The following is a 20,287-nucleotide window of genomic DNA, read 5'->3' as shown; positions in this document are numbered from 1 at the left end:
AATACAAAAGAGCTGTTAAAACATAAAACCAAAACCATAGAGTAAGAGGCTAATGAATTTGACTTATTATAATTAAAATAAACTTTTGTTCAAGAAATGGCACCATAAACAAAACAAAACAAAACAATAAGACAGCAGATATTTGCTGTGCATATAAAGCAGGTAGATCAGCATCCAGTATGCATGTGTGTATACACGCATATATTGTTTTTCTAAAACTCATTAAGAAAACCCAAAATTTGCAGAAATGTGACAAAGTGGAGTTATATACTGCTGATAGAAGAGTAGTACATAAAATGTTTGTGTAAATATTTTAGAGGCCAATTTGACAATAACAACTAAATTTGTATACTTTTTAAACCTATGATTCCAATATATCCTAAATATTCTACTATATCCAACCAAACTCTTTTATCCATGTGTAAAGAGTTTCATATAAATGTTCATTTTAGCTGTGTTTATAATAACATAGAATTGGAAAACTATATTCATGACACAACGGTAGATAAATAAGTTTTATATATTCGTTAATGTTATAATAAAAGTAATTATATAGATGAAGAAAAATCACTTGAGTTACTATATACACCTATTTTTGATAATTCCTAGCAAATTAGGAAAGGTAGGGCCCTTCCTGAATTTTATAACGATTATATATGTTTATATTTTTAAATCATTTTACTAAGAGGAGTAATTTTGGTGCATGTTTGTTTTTTGTGGTTTTTTTTTTGAGAGAGAGAGAGAGAGCAAGCACATGCACAAGAGGGGGGCAGGGGCAAAGGGAGGGAGAGAATCTCGAGAAGATTCCTTGCTAGTGCAGAGCTGGACACAGGACTTGATCTCAAGACCCTGAGATCATGACCTGAGCTGAAATCAAAAGTCAGAAACTTAACTGACTGAGCCACCCAGGTGACCCTTGGGGCATGTTTTTTAAGATCAGACTCAAGGATGTCTAGTACCATTACTAATATTTGACATAGCATTGGTCTTGACTCATGTGTAAGGAAAGAAGATAGAATAAGAGGTACAACAACTAAAAGGGAAAAACTTTATCTGCGCTCAATTTGAATACATATGTATGTAGAAAATCTGACAGAATCAACAGTTAATGTTAGAACTAATAAGAATTACTCTAGATCACCGGTAAATAACTGTAAATACACAACAACAATATCATTCATAATATCAAAATGTTCTTAATATCATATCTTGGAGTTAACTTAGAAAATAACTAAGATAGGGGCGCCTGAGTGGCTCAGTCAGTTAAGCGTCTGCCTTCGGCTCAGGTCATGATCCCGGGGTCCTGCTTAGCCGGGAGTGTGCTTCTCCCTCTGCCCCTCACCCTGCTTATGCTCTCTGTCACTCTCACTCTTGCTCTCACTCTCTCTGTCAAATAAATAAATAAAATCTTTAAAAAATATTTAAAATTTTTTAAAAAAATAAAATAGCTAAGATATCTACAGAAAAATAAAAGCAACTTGAAGACTCTATTAAAGGGCATAAAAAACCTCTGGATAAATGTAGAATCATTCCATGTTTCTTAGTGAAACAACAAAATAGAAATCTAATAGCGTTTCAGTGAAGTTACCAGCTGAGTATTTTTGAGGAACTCAATATACTTATTCTAACATTCATGTAAAATAACAGAGAACTTCAAACACCCAAGTCAATTTTGAAGAAGAGGAGCAAAGAACAGGTTGGCGTTCACTAGTGTTACTCACTGATTACCTCCATTCCTCTGACCCCCAGACTGTTTGGCTCCCCTGTGGCACAGTGGGTACTTTAACTCGCTCTAGCCCGTGAGTGGTGGTGGGATATGATGTACGCCATTCCTGGATTGAGCATTTAATCGCCGGTGGGAGACTTGAGGAGTTCTCTTCTCTTTCAGGCATGACAATCAGCAAAGAGGGAGACTGCTGACTGTCCAGGCAGCCTAAGACGTTGTGACTTTTAGTTTTAAATCACTGCTCTTTTGGTGATGTTTGTTACTGAACAGAAGCTAGTCTATCCTGACTGACACAAGGGTGAAGTTACCCTGCCAGGTATTTGGACACGATGATAAAAAGAGTTTGGTATTTGGGCGCCTGGGTGGCTCAGTTGGTTGGGCGACTGCCTTCGGCTCAGGTCATGATCCTGGAGTCCCGGGATCGAGTCCCGCATTGGGCTCCCTGCTCAGCGGGGAGCCTGCTTCTCCCTCTGATCCTCCCCCCTCTCATGTGCTTTCTCTCTCTCAAATAAATAAATAAATAAATAAATCTTTTAAAAAAAGAGTTTGGTATTTGTGCAAGATAAAGGGAACAGTGGCATAGAATACAAGGCGTAGACATAGGCTCAGGAATATATGTGAACAAATCAATAGGTCTGTTTCATGGATAGACCATTTCTCCTTATAAGAAGAAAATAAACACAAAACCCTAGATCATGGTCTAACTTAATCTGCAATCATTGACGTGCCATGAGGCCCTAGAGGGAAGCAGTTGACACATTCAAATGGAGTAGTTAAAAGAGTTTAATGAAAAGACTGTGTACAAAGTGGGGAAGGTTAAGGGAACCACCAAGGCAAGGTGAAACAGTGAAGGACTGGCCACAAGAAAAAGCCACTCCTACCCCCGAGCTGAACGAGGTGTGAGGAGGGAGGCTGTCGCCAGAACCCAGCAAGAGCGACCGCCATGATACAAGAGATGCTGGGCAGCAGCCCTAGCCTTGGTAGCAAGGCACCAGTCTCTGCCGAACAAGCGCACAGACAAGGATGGGTCAAAGGCAATAAATAACTCAGCCTCCGTCCTACCTTCACACTGCCCGCTGACTCCTCATTGCTAAAACCCCAGGGGAAGCGTAGGATGAGGAAATCCAGGTGACATGGTTCAAGGGTTCTTCTCAGGGCAAAGCGGGGTAAGACTAACAAAGAGAGGAGAGACGTAAAAGAAAATCTAGCAAAAGTGGGTTGAGAATAAATAGTCAAGGTGGAATTCTAGTTTGTTCTTTTAGCTTGCATGGCAGCTGGAAAAAAAATAGGATCAAGGAAGGCTTTTATAGGATCTTCCTAAATGCTGCATTAGTAGAAAGTGAAAAACTGAAGAGTGAGTGAAAACCGAAAGGAGAATCAAAATGACTACGTTAGGGGGGTTAGGATTGATTCAAGAACAGAGAGAGAGATGACATAAATAACTTGATGGGCCAGCCTAAACATTTGATTCCCATCATCTATTGGCCCTCCTTTAACACAGGTTTATTCAGAGATTACTTGGCTTCCTGGGCACCTTCCACTCCTGAGAGAAGCCAGAAGTTGTATTATGGTTAATTGTTAGTTTCACTCTTACACAGACCAACAGGAGCTCCTGGCTTCCCTACCATTATGCAATTATCCGGTTTTACTTTGTAAATTCATTACACTTGGATGCTAATGTTTCTATGTATTGGGAGAATATATATAGAGCCACCACTACTCCTGGGTGGTCAATCTGCCTACTTTTAGATCAAAGGTCAAGTCAACTTGATCTCTTTGATCTACAACGTAGATGGGAGTCTATCCAAGGCCTTGTAAACTCAGGAAGCCACGGGGCGCCTGGGTGGCTCAGTTGGTTAAGCGACTGCCTTCGGCTCAGGTCATGATCCTGGAGTCCCGGGATCGAGTCCCACATCGGGCTCCCTGCTCAGCAGGAAGTCTGCTTCTCCCTCTGACCCTCTTCCTTCTCGTGCTCTCTATCTCTCATTCTCTCTCTCTCAAATAAATAAATAAAATCTTTAAAAAAAAATTTAAAAAAATCTTTAAAAAAAAAAAAAACTCAGGAAGCCAGGCTCGTGTTCTTGACTTTGACTCTCCTCCTGGAAAAGAACTTCACCAACACTACTTGCTCAATATACCGGCTCTCCTACTTCGCTCCTCCTGGAATTTGTTTTCCTGAGGCTTTTGAGAGTAATTTCAAAACTCCAAACATTTTAAATGTGAAGTCCATTTAAGTTTTCAGTTTTTCTTTTCTAATAGCAAAAGTTCTTCTTCTTCTTCTTTTTTTTTTTTTTTGTCTTATACAGGATAATGGGAAGCTTTCAATTAAACATTTTAAAAAGAGCTTTGGTTATTTTCAGTCACAATGACATGAATGCGAAGAAACATGTACCAAAAGGACCAAAAAAAAAAAAATGCCAAAAACATTGAAGAAGATCAATCAGAAAAAAATCTATTTTTTCCTCCTAAAATTATGTTCTTTCTGGCTTTGTCTCAGAAAGAAAGGATTTCTTTATGTAACAGAACACAGAGTGAATGTGCAGGCTTGTCCTACTTTCATAGAACTCTTAAATCATATTAGGCCAGAATGCCTGCCTTATTGTATAAAGTATCTCCTTGAATCTGGGTTATTTCAAATAAAGGACTTAATGAAAGCTTATGGAACTCTTCTCCTGTGGGGGGAAAAAAAATTAATGAAAACATAACAAAATGCCTCCTGCCTCAGCCCCCACTAAGCCCTGAGACATGAAAATGTATTAAGATGTCACTGCATAGCTTTGAATAATAGAGGCTTGGATATATACGTAAACAGAGAATGAAATTCATAAACTGACATAAAAGCATTTATTTTGGGTGAAACCATAGGAGAAAAAAAATCCCAAAATATCTCAATTTGGTGGCCTCAGCTTAGTTCAGAGGGAAGGGCATGGGCTTTGAGACAGACCTGAGAAATCTCTTTCTTCAGATGTGTGTGGAAATGATACTTACCTTGTAGGTTTGTTGTAAAGATTAGAGATATTTTATAAACTCATTCATTAGGCATCTAATACGGACTAGATGTCTTCTCTATGGGCTAAAAAGACAAGGGTGTAAATAAGGCACAGTCCTTGAAATTAAAGGCTATAGAGTGATGCATAAAGTGCCTGGAACACAACAGTTGTTCAGTAAATCGAATACATTGTTGTTGCCATTCAAGTAAATTGTAACTTCCTACAAGTGATAAGTCAAAATTTTAGTTTGTAAATTAAGGCTTTGGATAGGAAATAAGCAAGCATTTATTCCCTCTCTTGACGGTTCCTTGTCTTTCCAAGACAGCTTCCCCATAAATCTTGAGTCCCCACAGTCCCCAGATCTCCCCCGCTGATGTGTGCTCACAAGCATGCACATGAATTTGGCCCACAGTCATTATCATATAATGGATTATGACAGTTTGGGCAATAATCTTGGGCTGTCTTGCTGGAAACAGCTAATCTAGCTATGTGACGTTTGTCAAATTCATCAACCTAGAATTTACAGTCTCCTTTCTTGAAAGTGAAGCTAGTAATATTTCTATTTCACATTTGAGGAAAAATGAGATAACATGACAAAAGTTTGCATTACATAATTGATATTCATCATAAGGTTATAATATTGTTCTCTTGATTACAGATTAGTGTATACTTAAACTGTGAGTAGAAAATGGTATTTCTGGAGATACACTTGGTATGAAGACTCATCTTCTTTTCTTGAAAACCAAGTCCATTGAATTTCACTGTAAAAAAAAAATTACGTATTTATATCTGATCACAAAGCATTTTACAAATCCTGTCTCAGAAATTCTATAATTCTTTATTATAGTTTGTGTTAGTAGAAAGTGCTAGATCCAAGTATTTACAGTCATCTGTGAGATAGAGGCGGAAAAGTAGTCAGACAATAGAGCCAACTGCATGCTGTCTGTCATTTTTGCTGTCTGAGCAAGCTGATTAATTGAGTCAACTTCATGAGATCTTACAGTGATGGTAATAGGAATTGAGTTTAACACACTATAAAATGAAATAAATTAGTACCATTTTTGCTTCCCCCTTTCAAACATTAAATTACCAGGATAAACCTTCAAAACCTGTGGTTCTTCACCCCTTCTATTTAATCCTACATATAATGAGGTAAGAGGTAAGAACCTTTGCTCAGAAGACATGTTCCTGAAAATTAAGTTTAAAACATATCAATGGCTTGGGAAACAACAATTAACCAGGAAGGAACATTCAATGCAAATACGATAACCAGACCTGGTGAAAGAAAGATCTAGTAGCTTTCCCTGCTACTCCAGGACATAGTGTAAAGAAAAGAGAAGTGCCAGTTACAGATAATTATTGAGTACTACAGTCACAAATTATCGAGTACCACCTTGAACTTTTGGAAGAGGGAGATATGATTTCAGCATGGAAGGTAAAATTATTATGGACTCTAGGGTGGGGTTAATATACCTGGATGGAAATTACAGAGAGAGGGTGGTGAATAGAACAAATTATAGTGAGCTTACCTCCTCTCTCTAACAAGCTCAGCAAAGTGGAAAAAGGACTCTCTTTTTGGAAATTTCTATTTTAAAAGTATTGACTCATGTGAATAGCTTGAGATGTTTTGTTTTGTTACTTTACTCTCAATAAATTGAGCAACTGACCTACGGGTATAGATTTGTTTGCGAGGTGTAAACTGCCCGTTTCTTCTAGAACTGATCCTGCAATTGTATCAGTGTTGAGACATAAGAAGAATAAATGCTGTTGAGTAACTAGCCTTCCGGGCATTTGTGCCAACAATATAGATAGATGATAGATAGATAGATAGATAGATAGATAGATAGATAGATAGATAGAGATATATATAACAATATATTTATTATGCTAGCATTTAAAAAAGTCATTGTTTAGACTTGAAACTGATAGAATAGAAACAATTGAAAGGAAGAAAAATACAATTATACATGAGGGAAAATACATCACTATTTTGGGTATTAACAGGTATTAGGACATTAATCAGACTTTCTGTAATGGCTGGGTTTAGAAATCCTGAGTAAACAGAGAAAATTATATAGAATAGAAGATGTTTAGTAAAGGGCCGGGACTAAATCATATTTATATAATATCAGAAAATGTTCACAAATTTATTATCCTATAAAGCTGAAAGAGATGTTATAAATGATTCATAAATAATCTTATTATATGTCATCACTTTATAGTACGAGGAAACACAAAACAGAGATATTTAACGACTGGCCTGCCATCCAGGTTTCCTGATTTTGAAACTCCACCTTAATTCCACTTTAGACTTTGCTTAGATTTAGAATGAGTGATAGGAGCTAAGTAACAAATTTTGAGGTGATAGACGCTCAGGGCTAAATATACATCCTACCTAACACCAATTCAGACTTCATTTGCCAGTACCCATGACCTGCGGCTTTGGTATGTAGTATTTATTAATGGAAATTTGCAAGGAAACCTGTGTGTCGATGAGAATTTTATTCACTCTATGCTTTTTTTTCCTTACACAAACTTTCCTTTTACAAAGCGCCCTTCTTTCTTTTCTTTTCCACATTTTATTCACTTTCAGTTAAGTAAACAATGCCTCCAAAGAAACGTTTTGCCTAAAATGGTCTCCCATTGACAAAAGCTGCTCAGATTGCAATCGATTTCTTAGAATTCTGAGAAAGAGTAAACCTCGATTTACACGATGCACAGCGTAGTGTTGCAGATACTGATAATGTTAAAAAACGGTTTTCTCAATCCATAGTCACTTTCAAAAATTATTTTGTACGTTTAGATGGTTTCCATGTAGGATCTCATACAATTATGAATATTTTGGGAATTATTTATTGCCATTTTGTTGTTTACTGTACATAAGCTGCATAAGTGATGTGGACAATAACTTCTAGCTATGGTTTTATCAACCCACAGCATGGGGTGCCTGGCTGGCTCAGTTGGTAGAGCACGTGACTCTTGATCTCAGAGTCCTGAGTTCAAGCCCCATGTTGGATGTGGAGCATACTTAAAAGAAAAAAATTTTTTTAAAAATGCTTGTCATGGGCGCCTGGGTGGCTCAGTTGGTTGGGCGACTGCCTTTGGCTCAGGTCGTGATCCTGGAGTCCTGGGATCGAGTCCCACATCGGGCTCCCGGCTCAGCGGGGAGCCTGCTTCTCCCTCTGACCTTCTCTCCTTTCATACGGTTTCTCTCTCTCTCTCTCCCAAATAAATAAATAAAATCTTTAAGAAAAAAAAAATGCTTGTCATGTCAAAGGGAGATGGGCAAATAATAACCTTGAATCAACTACCCACAGTTGCTTGCTGTCTTCTCTGCTTGCTAAGGTCCTGAGTGTGGCCAAAATAAAATAGCAAAATGGCCTCTGAAAATCCCTTCATTCCAATAATATTTAAAAAAAATGTATGTATTATGTCTTTAATCTATCTTGTGCTTAATATCTTCAATGAAATGTTTATTTAAGCACATCATTCTCTTCCAAATACTTTCCTTCAAGATGTCAGGGCAGCCTCTTTTCTAACTTCTAGAGCTAGCTAGCATCATTTTAATGTTTTTCCTTGAATACTCTTAGGATTTCTTGTCCGAAATATGGTTGTTGGTTTTTTCAGTTGAACTTTGCTCTTTATTTTGGGGTTTTTTTTTTTTGAACTTTGCTCTTAATTTCAAAAGAAATCCAGCATTTACAGCATTTCTGTCTCCAAAAAACCCAAAACATTATTTTATTCATTTACTTATTTGTTTGTTTGTTTATGTATTTGTTTAGAAGTATAGTTAACATAGTGTTGTTAGTTTCAGGTGTACATTGCAATGACTCAACAATTCTACACATTACTCAGTGCTCATCACAATAACTGTAAAAATCATATAAGAAAACACAAGGTTTTCATGAGAGACTAGAGCTCTGGACTTAAAATCAGAAAATCTAGGTTAAAGTTCTGCCCGGACCCCTTAGCCATTTGGCAAGTTACTTAAAACACCTAAGCCACTGTGTTCACACCTGTAAAATGGGGGTTATACCGACCTTATTTCTTGTGAAAGGATTATTGTGTTCTGTTAATGGTCGTTTTCTTAAAATGCACTTCTCTAAAAATATAAATCAGATGGAGGTATAGATATAGCATGTGTATAAATGTGTGCATGTAGATATGACCTACACATGTTTTTCAAAGATCGTATATATATATATATATACTTTTTTTCTGAGAAAAAAAAGTGAGAAGAGCACTGCATATCTTAATGGAGAATAAAGCACCAGAGAGTGTGAAAGAAGAAAGCTGTGCAAGTTAAAAATAAGTCAATTTGACAGTTATACTTAGTTGGAGCACTTTAGCTAAAGAGATAGGGGGACACAAATAATTTTAATAGAATTCAATTATTCATGGTCTTTGTCCAAAAATTATTATACTGTTTCTTTTTTAATTTAATGAAGGGGATATATCATGGTGAAAACAAAGGAATAGTTTAATTTCAATATATATTTTACCCTATTCATTTATAAAAGATCTCCCTAAGTCTAAGAAGCAAAATTGAAAATATTAAGAGGTTGAGCAATGATGATTTTCAATACCATATTTCAACTTTAAATTTTATTAACTCCCTGCCTAAAGGAAATCAGCACATTTCCACTTACTTCCTCTTTGATTTCATCTTCAAGTTTTTTTCTTCTTTCCTCCCTCCTTCCTCCCTCCGTCCGACCTCCTTCCCTCCCTCCCTCCCTCCCTTCCTTCCTTTCTCTCGTTAGTATGTCCTCTGTATCCTCTGCCACAGGCTTTTAAATATCATCGAAAAGCTACTTTTTTTCTACATCAATGTACTCATTCAGGGGACTTATTTTTTCCCCTGGTTCCTTCAAAAATGTTTTCTGTATTTCTGAAGTAGCTTTAACGGGGATATATCAGTATATCAACTAATCAATATTTTCAGGAATACAGGATGCTCTTTTGATCCACAGATTTAGTCTTCTGTTACTTCAGATAAATACCTTTATATTTTAAGTAAATGTGATTTCCTAAGCTCTTGAATTTCCTTTTTTTCTGAGCCATCAGTTATATTGGATCATATTTCTCAGTTCGACATATCTATCCCTGTTTTCTACCTTCTTTACTCTCTGTTTTCCTTTCTATAGTATCCTAAGCCTTTCTTCCCTCCATGTGAATAGTATTGATTTCTATCTCATTCAACTTTGTTCCATGGTGTTTCTAATTCATTAACAGTCTTAAAATGAGACTATCTGTATTTTAGCACTGTAATCCCATCTTTTGTCATCTCATTTTTGAACTGTGCTCTCAACATCCTTTCATCCCTTCCTCTTCTATTTCCCCCCCTTCTTTCTATTCTCAAATCGTGCTTATGTATCATATGGTAGGATAAATGTCTTCTCCAGAGTAGGATCGATTTTCGATCTGGAGCTGCTGCCCCCTTGTGGCGACAGTGGACCGGGGGGTTTCCGTCGCCATCCCGCATCTGCTCCAGATGACAAAGGCATTCTGAACGTGTGAAAGGGCGAAGACATGATTGACAGTGATGGCTCACAATTAACGTGATCTCAAGCAGGCATGTCCCTATCTTCCTTTAATAGAAACGTTAAAGAGCAAGCTGGACCAGCCTCCCGACAGGAGAAAATTATCAAGAGCTTCACAAGTACCATGCTGTGAAGCGCGTGAATTTAACCTTCCAAGAAAGAAGCACGCAACGTGAGGATTCGAGAACTGTAATTAGCAAGCTTAATTCCACCTTTTTTCCCATAGGAGAAGGTGGAAAACAACAACTAATACCACATGCTTAGCGTGTGGGGTTTTAAGGGCTGCAAAAGAGGACTATGACCTATAAAAACGAATTTCTCCCAGAAAAAGATCTGTCCTGCTGTTTTATTCCCGCATGCTCATTACTGTCATCAGTTCTATCCACAGCTTCTACTGGCTCCAACTAGTGGGAGCGAATTTCCCTTGGCTCCCTCCTTCCCTAGTTAGAATCCTTTTTCCCTCCAGCCCAGGGGCAGGTTTGAGAGATGGTGTTCTTTCCACTTCTGTATGGCTTCGGAGGAAAGACAGAGAGCTGTTGCACATATAGATTTGCTGGCCTGGTTGATGAGATTTTCTCCCCCTTTTGAAATTGGATTAAATGTTTTTGTGGGGTGTTTTCTTTTGGTTTGGTTTGGTTTTTCTTTGCTAGCATTCACTCCACCAAGCCAAGCTGTCTTATTCCCGGGAGAAGATAGTCTCTGCTTTGGGCTTTTCACCGACTTCATTTTAGAGCTCCAGGAAATGGGGAGCCTTGGACGTTTTTCCTGATTCTACTGAAACCCTCAGACCTTCTGAGCGATGAGCCGGGATTGCCAATCTCAAGCTGAGATTTTCCTCTCAGCATTACACTTTAACTCTCATAGACTCTGACACGTGGTTGTTCTTATTATCGTTATTTTTCAGAACTCCTGTCTTTTCTCACTGTATGTCACCATTCACCCAAGAATTATTTAATTGAAGGCTTTTTGTGTGTGATCAATGTTTGTAATAGCTTCATTTTGTAGAACTTACTGATATCTTCTTTGTAACTCAGTATGTGATCAATTTTGGGAATGTTCCATATATAATTGAGAAAAAAGATAGGTTCTCTGTTATCAGGGTGCGGTATTTAATAAATATACACGAGATCTGCTTTATTGATTATAATGTCTCAATAGTCTATGTTTTTGCTTCTTTTGGTCTATTTGGCCTGTCTTGCGTGACAAGGGTTGTATAGAAGTCTTTTACTATTTTTCTCATTCATCACCTTACAAGCCTTTCATCTCATGTTATAGTTTCCGGTACATACATCTTCATAATTGTTATATCTTCACTAGGATTTATGTATCCTTGGCTTGATCAAATGGCCCCTTTGTGTCTTGTTTACTGCATTGTGCCCTAAATCATATTGTCTGATAATAACAGTCCGGCCCCTACTCTCTTATGCTTTCCAGATACCTGCCATGCTTATAATTGATGTATTTTTCACTATTTGAAACAAAACCAAATCTTATCATAGACTTAAGCTTTGCTTTATGAGCCAGTCTTAAAGCCTTTCTAAAGATATGCTAGCTAAACCTAGTTATATTAACTGATAGAGATAAGTTTGATTGCAACTCTACATTTTGTCTTGTAATTATTGTGTATATTTATTATATTTCTTTTTCCTTTTGGTGTCTTTGATTTGAAAAAAATTTCTGTAATTAAGAAAGATTTGTATCTTTGTTTTAATGATTTCCTTTTTATTTATACCATTTATAATTCTTGTTCTTACTTCACCATTTACTATCTGGTTTGCTAATTTTAGGGTGCATCCTTTGTTTACCTACCTATTACCTATACAAAAATCAATAATCTCACTTTACTTTCCCCTTTCTCTCCCTTCTGCCTCCATCTATTTTTAGTTTTATTCTTAATACTGTCATAATACATAACAAATGCTGTTCTCCCACCCACCTGTGTCCTCACTCCTGCTTTAGCCTTAGCTCTACAGTTAAATACGTTAAATACTCACTATCAGCCCTTGTGCTGAAGTTTCTCTAGTTATCTCTTTGGTTTAATGAGATGCATCCGTGGTGTATTTCTCAGAGAATCAATTTTTGTATAGAATTCCTGAGTTTTTCTATGCTTAAAACTATAGGCTTCATACTTGAAAGACAATTGAACTGTATATAAAATCCTTGGCTTGCGTTTTATTTTCTTGAGTTTCTTGAGAGTAAAGCTCACATCAGACTGCTGCGAAGTATCTACAATTGTTGGTTGCTAAACTATGACGATGTAATTATATCCAGAAGATTTGTGTTTCAGTGTAGAGGATGGTTTCCTGTATTTTTGGACCTTGGTTATTGGTATTGGTAGAGATTTCTCTACATGTCTGGGTACATCCAGGCATAAAAAGTTAAATTAATTTAATCAAACACTTGATCCAGGAAAGAAATTCATCAAAATAACACATCCCCGAAATGTGACAAAATTCAATCAAAAGGATTAAATCACCACCATCTAATATATTTACGATTTTGCACATAATGCTTTTGTTACTTTAGTTTCCTCTCAAAGATTACTCAACTGTAGTCTGTATTCTATATTTTGTCTACGTGCATGCATGAAGTCAAAATTATTTTTTAAAATATACTAAGATATTATTTACCTTTTCACTGTGTTGCCATTTGCATTGATAATGCAAAAGCAATGATGCAGTAAACTGCTGGGGACTTAGCACAAGGTAAGGTAGTGACACCAAACTATATTAATAGTCACTGTATTTATTTTTTTAACTCCACTCACTTATAAGGAAAATGTCAGTTTCATTTAAGACTGTCCTTAATGAGGAAGTTAAAATTATTGTTATTAAGTCTAGACCCTTAAGTACATGTCTTTCTAATTCTGTGTGATGAAATGAGAAATATACCTAAAGCACTTTGCTGCCTGCCAAATTGTGATAGTCGACTTGAGGAAACCTGTTTGTGTAATTTTTTTTTTTTTTTTGGAGTTGCAAGCTGAGCTAGCCTATTTAATAAGAAGTGTAATTTTTGCTAAAAAGAATAACTGATAAACAAATGCTACTTATTGTCAACAATTAACAAAGTGAACTTGTCACTTTATGAAAAACAAGTGACGCTAGTTGTCAGTGATGAAATTCGGCTTTTAAATAAAAATAGAACTTTGGAAAACTTGCCTTCCTGAGCTTGGAGCCTTCTCAATATTCAAAGACCCTTTCGATTATATTGGTGGTGATATTAACGCATGTGCTTTAAATATTTTATGAAATGTGTCAACAAGACCTGCCTAACTCAGTGAACCAGTATTTTCCAAAATGAACAATATGCTGTTACCAAGACAGGCATAGTTAAAAGATCCATTCAAAATGCAAGATAAAAAAAAAATGCAGGATAGACTGATCTATTTTAAAGTAACAGTTCAAAAGTCCATTGATATGATTTCAGATTCCAGAAATTACCACTTGTCAAATTTTAATTATCTAACATTATCTAAAGAGGATATTAAAATACTTCTCCCTTTTCCAACTATTTGTATGAGATTGGACTTTCTTCATACATTTCAACTAAAACAACAAATTGAATTGGATTTAATATAGAAATAGGTATGAGAATCCAGCTTAATCCTTTATTAAGCAAAACATTAATGAAATTTGAAAAAAATATGAAACAGCTTTCCTCACTATATATTTTTGTTCTGGAAAATATGGTTATTTTTCATAAAAATATTTATTTATAAGTAGATTATTGTCATTTTAATGGAATCAATAAGTATTCTAGAATATCTAACTTTGTGTTTTAATTAGAAATGTTAAATTTCTAATATTGATAGCTATAATACACACAATTGTTCTTTGAGGACCCTCCATTTTTTTTAAGAATGTAAAGAAGTCTGAAACCAAGATGTCTGAGAACAAGTGATCTTTATCCAAACTTAAAAACCTTCAGTAGGTTCCTATTGTCCTAAATATAAAAACCAAATTCTTAACATGGTGCCAATTAACAATATGTCATAATCACATGAACATATATTTAGTTCCTCAGTTCCATGATGTTCCCTCCTGTTGAGCACACTGTTCCTTCTCTGTAGCATGTTCTTAATCCATTTCAACTAGTTAACTCTCATCCTTCGGGTTTCAGCTCGAGCAATACTTCCACAGGCACTCTTGGAACCGTGCTCTTGTATTTCATTACCTTTTCTCTTTTTCTAATTTTACATTTATTGGTGAAAATAATTCATTAAGGCTTTCTTCCCAATAGGTGGAAAAACCGTAAAACTGATAAGCATGTGTGTTTTGGCTCACCATTGTACCCATTCTTCCTAACAGAGTGCTTATCACAGTGTAGGGTGGGAAATAAAATACTTGTTGGTGATTGGAGAAGTGGATGCAAATACGAGTTGACAGAGGCAAGGGTGAATCATTAAAGAACATGACGTAGCATGAATAGCTTCTTCAGTGATACAAAGATCCAAGATAAACGCTTGAAAGAAATACACTGGATTCATTTTAAGTCTCTCATGGTATTTTCCCTTGTGCAGTTTCACTACTACATATTCTTGTTGGCTATTCTTTCATACAGGAAAAGAAAGGAAGTAGAAAGAACATATAACAACATTTAGTTGTGGTAGCAAATGTTCTTGCGCAAGCCTGGTAATGAGCAATTGTTAGCAAACAACTCTTGTATTTCACATGACTGATTTCCTATAGATTAAATGAAAATTATATTATTTTGATGGATATCTGTCTTCTTGGGGTCTCATCTGTTTCCTCTTTTGGCCTAATAATCTACAGTGAAGTAATACTTATCGACTTGCATTCCTTCCATACCTCCCTTTTTACTAGCTTGTTGTTATATTAACACACTTTGTTGTAAGTGTGTAATTTATCAGTCTCCCCAAGAGATATTATACTCCATAAGGGCTCGGACTATATTTTATTCATCTGTGTATCCACAGGATACAGTAAGGTGTTCAACACTTGATAAGCAATAAACAAATGTAAGAATGAATTTCTGAATTAAACATTTAATAGATGATATTTCGTATTCCTTAACATTCTTATTAAATTCTTCCAGCCAAAACTCAGGTAATGGGTGAAATCAAGATTGCACTGAAGAAGGAAATGAAGACAGATGGTGAACAACTAATAGTTGAGATTCTCCAGTGCAGAAATATCACCTACAAATTTAAATCTCCCGATCACTTACCAGGTATCTAATTTTATGATAATGGGCAGTGTCATACACCTAGGAATTCTGTAGGAATATGTCCTAAATAATCTGGAAAATGTAGAGTATAATTTGGGCTGTACACCAAATACATCTGAAAAATGAAAAATAAGAATTAATTTCTCTTACGTAGAAATAAGTTGATATTTTACTAGTTTTTAGCTAAATTTTCTCAACACGTAATCTTAGAGTGAGTACTGTATTTACCATACAACAGGAAAACTGAATTGCTAAGAAAGTTGGCGTGTCTTTTAATCACTTTATGTTGTCCGAAACAAGTCGAGCACAGCCTGCTAGCTTCGTGTAAAATATACAAGAGCTCTCAGTGTACAATTGTAATTCTTTCAACAGAAAATTGTATGAGTCATGGACACTTTACAAGCCGAATTCTTATTTTCAGATTTATATGTAAAAATATATGTGATGAACATCTCTACCCAGAAAAAGGTGATCAAGAAAAAAACGAGAGTATGCCGACATGATAGAGAGCCTTCATTCAATGAAACTTTTAGATTCAGCCTCAGTCCTGCTGGACATTCTCTTCAGGTAATTCTATATTATATTGCTACTGTTTTAAAATTTTTGTTCACCCAGGATTTGTTTTCCATTCAGTTATTTAACATGTGTATACCGATCATACAGTATGTGACATCTTACAAGTTCATTAATTCTTAGAGGTGTCTTCCCAGTGGCCCTTTAGAATTCCACAGCCCACTCACTCATCCAGTTAGCTACCAGGTCGTCTCTATTCTGACTACTCAGTTTATTTTATATAGATTTATTTCCATGCTCACTGGCACTAATCCTCTTTGAGTCCTCATCTTTATTACTCAGATCATTTTAGCAGTATACCCGGCCTCCTTGCCATCCGTGTCTTGCCCTCGTAATTCATTCCATCACACTGCTGGTGGAGGTATCTTTTAAAAACACTGGCTAGGAGGGTGGGAGGATGGGTTAAAATAGGTGAAGGGGTTGGGAGCATACCTATTGTCACGAGCACGAAGCAACGTATCGAACTGCTGACTCATTATGTTGTACACCTGAAACTAATGGAACACTGCACGTTAAGTATACTTGAATTAAAAATAGGTAGGTAGATAGATAACAACCCTGGCTAGCAGGTTCATGAAAGCCCTTCAGTGACTCACCCATATCCGGCCTCATTCGTAGTCCTCTAAGGTGAGCTCTCTTTGCAAGGATTTAATCTCATCTCCTTGTATAGAGGAGCGCACTCTATACTCCAGCCACACCACAGTCTTTTCAAATCAGGTTAAGCCTCTAATGTTTTGCTCCTATTTTTCTTCCCCTTCAAAATTGTCTTCTTCATCTCTCTCCACCCATCCCCACCGGTCCACAGTCTTTCAGTGTAAACTCAGCCCTTACCTGTCACTGCTTCCATATCTTCCTCTTCTCTGGGACAGGGCCTGGCTTGTATTGTTCTTTGTTCTACAGCCTCATACAATGCTGATACATAGTGTGTCTTCAGTAGATGTAGGGACAAGGAATGAAAGAGGGAAACGGAGGCAGGAGGAAAGAGATGAAAAAACATGGGAAGAGTGACACCATGATACCGGCACTTAAGGCCTACACTAAAGACAAAAGAATATTACCAAGCTAAAACTGTATTGAGAGTACTGACAGACATTAGAGTGGAAATAAAAGAAAAAAATAAAGGATGCCCTGCAGTCTGTGTGAACAAATGTGTCATCCACGGAGATTAAGGGGTTAGAGAGCGGACAGCGAGGGAGAAAGATCACACATTTGTTTGAAATGTGATACATTTGATAAGAAAGCAGGATCCAAGTGAAAATCTACAAGACCACCTGAAACCCCAAAACCGGAGGCCAGAAGAGATAGTTATAACTAGAAATGTAGATTTTGAAGTCAGAAACCTAAAAGTAAGGTTTTAGCCAAGAAGGAAGATGAATTTTCTAAAGGAGATTCTGAAAAGAGAGAGAGCAAAAGAGAATTGTCAAGGATTCATGGTTAGCACCACTAATGCTCTCCACCTTTCCTTCAACTCCTCTCTAAAAGAAAAAAAAATGTCTTGAGTCTGAAATCCTATGGCGTTTCAACTAACCTAAGTTCTACATATGACAAGAAAGCACTTTGGTAGTACATACCTTAGTAAAATCACCAGTAACTGAATGTTAAATAAAATTAATGTTGTGTTTTATCTGCCTTGTGAGCTCTTATTTATTTATTCAGCACTCAAATAATTTCATATTTGAGTTAATATTTCATAAAGTAGTAGAAAATGTACCTAGCAAAGTGCTTTTGAGAAACTTTCCATTCATATAAGCATAAACCTAGTCAGAAGTAACTGCTAATACATGTCATCTAAAATTCTCATATCCTCCAGGATGTGTCTTTTCCTTTGGGAAATGCTGGTGTGAATTAATTAATATTCTGCACATCTTTTGAGGACATCTTGAGGATTAGTTTTCTTATATGTATAGCTGCTACTTCCCCTCACCCTTTCTTGTCCGTGTTATTTCTTTGATGATCAAGTGTCCTTTAAAAAAAGTTGAAAAATATATGCAAGTATATATAATTTTGGCTATTTTTTCTAGATTTTACTTTTCTCTAATGGAGGGAAGTTTATGAAAAAGACCTTGATTGGCGAAGCCTGTATCTGGCTTGACAAAGTGGATCTCAGAAAAAGAATAGTCAACTGGCACAAACTTTTGGTCAGTCCTACACAAACCCATTGAAGAAATGTGTCTGCTCAGGGTATAGAAACTGCTCTAAATAATCTCAAATCAAGACTAGAGTTGGATACTATTCTACAGTGTTTTTAAAGGGGTAAACGTGAGAGGAGGAACAACAGACAAACACATACTTAAAGCTTTGTGAATTGTTTTGTTGTGGAACACAGAAAAAAACTCAAATGAAAAAAGTTCATATATTGGAGACCAAAAAAAAAAAAAAAAAAGAGCTTTGAGTCCTTGGATTGCCTCAAGAAAAAGAGCGAGAGCTATTTTGATTACTTAATGCACAAATCGTTGAGCAGAGCTGAACTATAGTAAAGGCACCAGCTCAAATATTAATACGGTTCCTCATGCAAGACAAAGTTGATCATTTACGCAAGAGAGCCTTGCTTGAAAGGAAAGAAGTGATGTAACAAGTCTCAGTTTTCAGGAGTCTAAAGATCTTTCTTCTTCATCTTCTCTCAGACGACTTACTGTTTTTAGATTCTGACATAGGATACAACTACAGTACGCGTTCAAGACTAGAAGTGAGGTGGTTGTGTTCAGAGGGAAAGGATACTGGAGATGGAGAAATTATGGCTTTTAGGTTTTCTTTCTGTCTAGATGTTATAAGCGTGAGCATCGCCAACTTTGGAATTCATGTCCTACAAGCACATTTGTATAATATGAAATGATGTAGAGCGAAGATAATACAAAATAGAAATGGAATTACATTTATCTAGAAATAAAGCCATGACTGGCTCGCACTGACTGTTGCCCCACAAAAATATTGGACCCTTGGTTGAAAACATCAAAATTTCCTTAACTGACCATTAAGCCAATACATTTTCACTGTACATACCAAAGAGCATAGATTAAAATGGTATGTTCCAGGAAGCCTGATAAGTTGTTCTTTGTGGAATTGCAAATAAATGTTATTCCACATATTTCCTTTCTCTTGAGTGAGGTGTTGAAAGAGAGAAAATTCTTCCTCTGGCAAACAAATTCTATTAATCTGTGACATGGATTAATTCACTTGGTGTCATTTCCTGCTCTTCCATAATGCTTTTTTTTTGTCCTTAGCGCATTAACTGATTGTATAATGAAAACCCTGACATCAAACTCAAGTTCTTCCTAGTGCTCCATTTTTCTCTGTTAGTGACAATATTGCAGTGATCAAGGTCATCAATATTGCAAAAATAGGTGAAAAGTCAACATTATATTGAGATTATATTAACTTGAGCTATTTTATGAATATGGAATAAAAGGACCAATGTCCAAGTCATTGAAATGAAGCATCCTCTTCTCCATCAACCAACACTATAGACAAAGGAAGTAGAATGGAGTTGTAGGAAATGCACTCAGCTGGGATGAAAAGCTTGGCTTCTGTCTTGGTCCTGCCACTGACTAACTGTGTCACCTTGCACAGGTCACTTAAAGTCACTTTCCCCCAGTTCCTTATCTGTAGGATAAAAATAATTACATATTCCTACCCTTCCTAATGGGATGTTGGGATGATCAAGCCAAGTGAACTGTGAGGAAAAAAAAGAAAGCACATTTCCAGATATAGTTTTATACATAAAGTAAGGAATAATTACTATGCAGCTCCTTATTTCTCAAATTTTATATGCAAGAACATCCGCCATACCGATGGTAAACATTGACTTGGATAAGAGTAGTGTATTCACTCCAAAACTAATGGTTTTTCTTTAAAATACGAACTTGCATTGAACCTGAGAAAAGGTGAAGATTTAAATCAAAATGATTTTCAAAGTGGGTTATTATAAATGAAATGAATCATACCAATCTTATACTATTCCCATATCCTCTCCCAAAATAAATTGCTCCCCAGAGCATTCTGAGTTTAAAAGCTGCTTCTTCATTCAAAGGTGAGGTTTTAGTGGGTTTCGAGAAATCACCTCCAAATATGTTGGTTGGATATGGAATTTTCTCACTTTTAAAGAAAAACGTAATTTAAATTTGAGAGGAATTGATTAAATGTAAAACATTAAAAATAAAACAATTTCTAATAAATTCCAGGCTATATATCTTTATTACATTCGTAAAGAAATACACATGCACTCTTCCCCAATCCAAGGAAAAAGCAGTTCCTTTCCTTCCCTCTATTTTTTT

At 36.2% G+C, this 20,287-nt stretch overlaps 1 protein-coding gene across 1 annotated transcript in view; it reads left to right on the top strand.

Moving 5' to 3' along the window:
* The window catches only part of PCLO (piccolo presynaptic cytomatrix protein), a 385,912-nt gene extending 367,734 nt beyond the window's left edge, over positions 1-18,178 (top strand). Inside the window, exons 23-25 of the mRNA XM_028119600.2 lie at positions 15,312-15,446; positions 15,865-16,010; positions 18,038-18,178. Of these exons, the coding sequence (XP_027975401.2) occupies positions 15,312-15,446; positions 15,865-16,010; positions 18,038-18,178 (422 nt within the window). The remainder of the gene's footprint in view (positions 1-15,311; positions 15,447-15,864; positions 16,011-18,037) is intronic.
* The last annotated feature ends 2,109 nt before the right edge of the window (positions 18,179-20,287 follow it).

This window comes from Eumetopias jubatus, unplaced genomic scaffold, assembly GCF_037043125.1.
Source record: "Eumetopias jubatus isolate StellerSeaLion01/CBP00866 unplaced genomic scaffold, mEumJub1_p1.0 scaffold_14, whole genome shotgun sequence".
Taxonomy (NCBI): Eukaryota; Metazoa; Chordata; class Mammalia; order Carnivora; family Otariidae; genus Eumetopias; species Eumetopias jubatus.
Note: the sequence above shows the minus strand (reverse complement) of the source record. Positions and strands in the feature narration are given on the sequence as shown.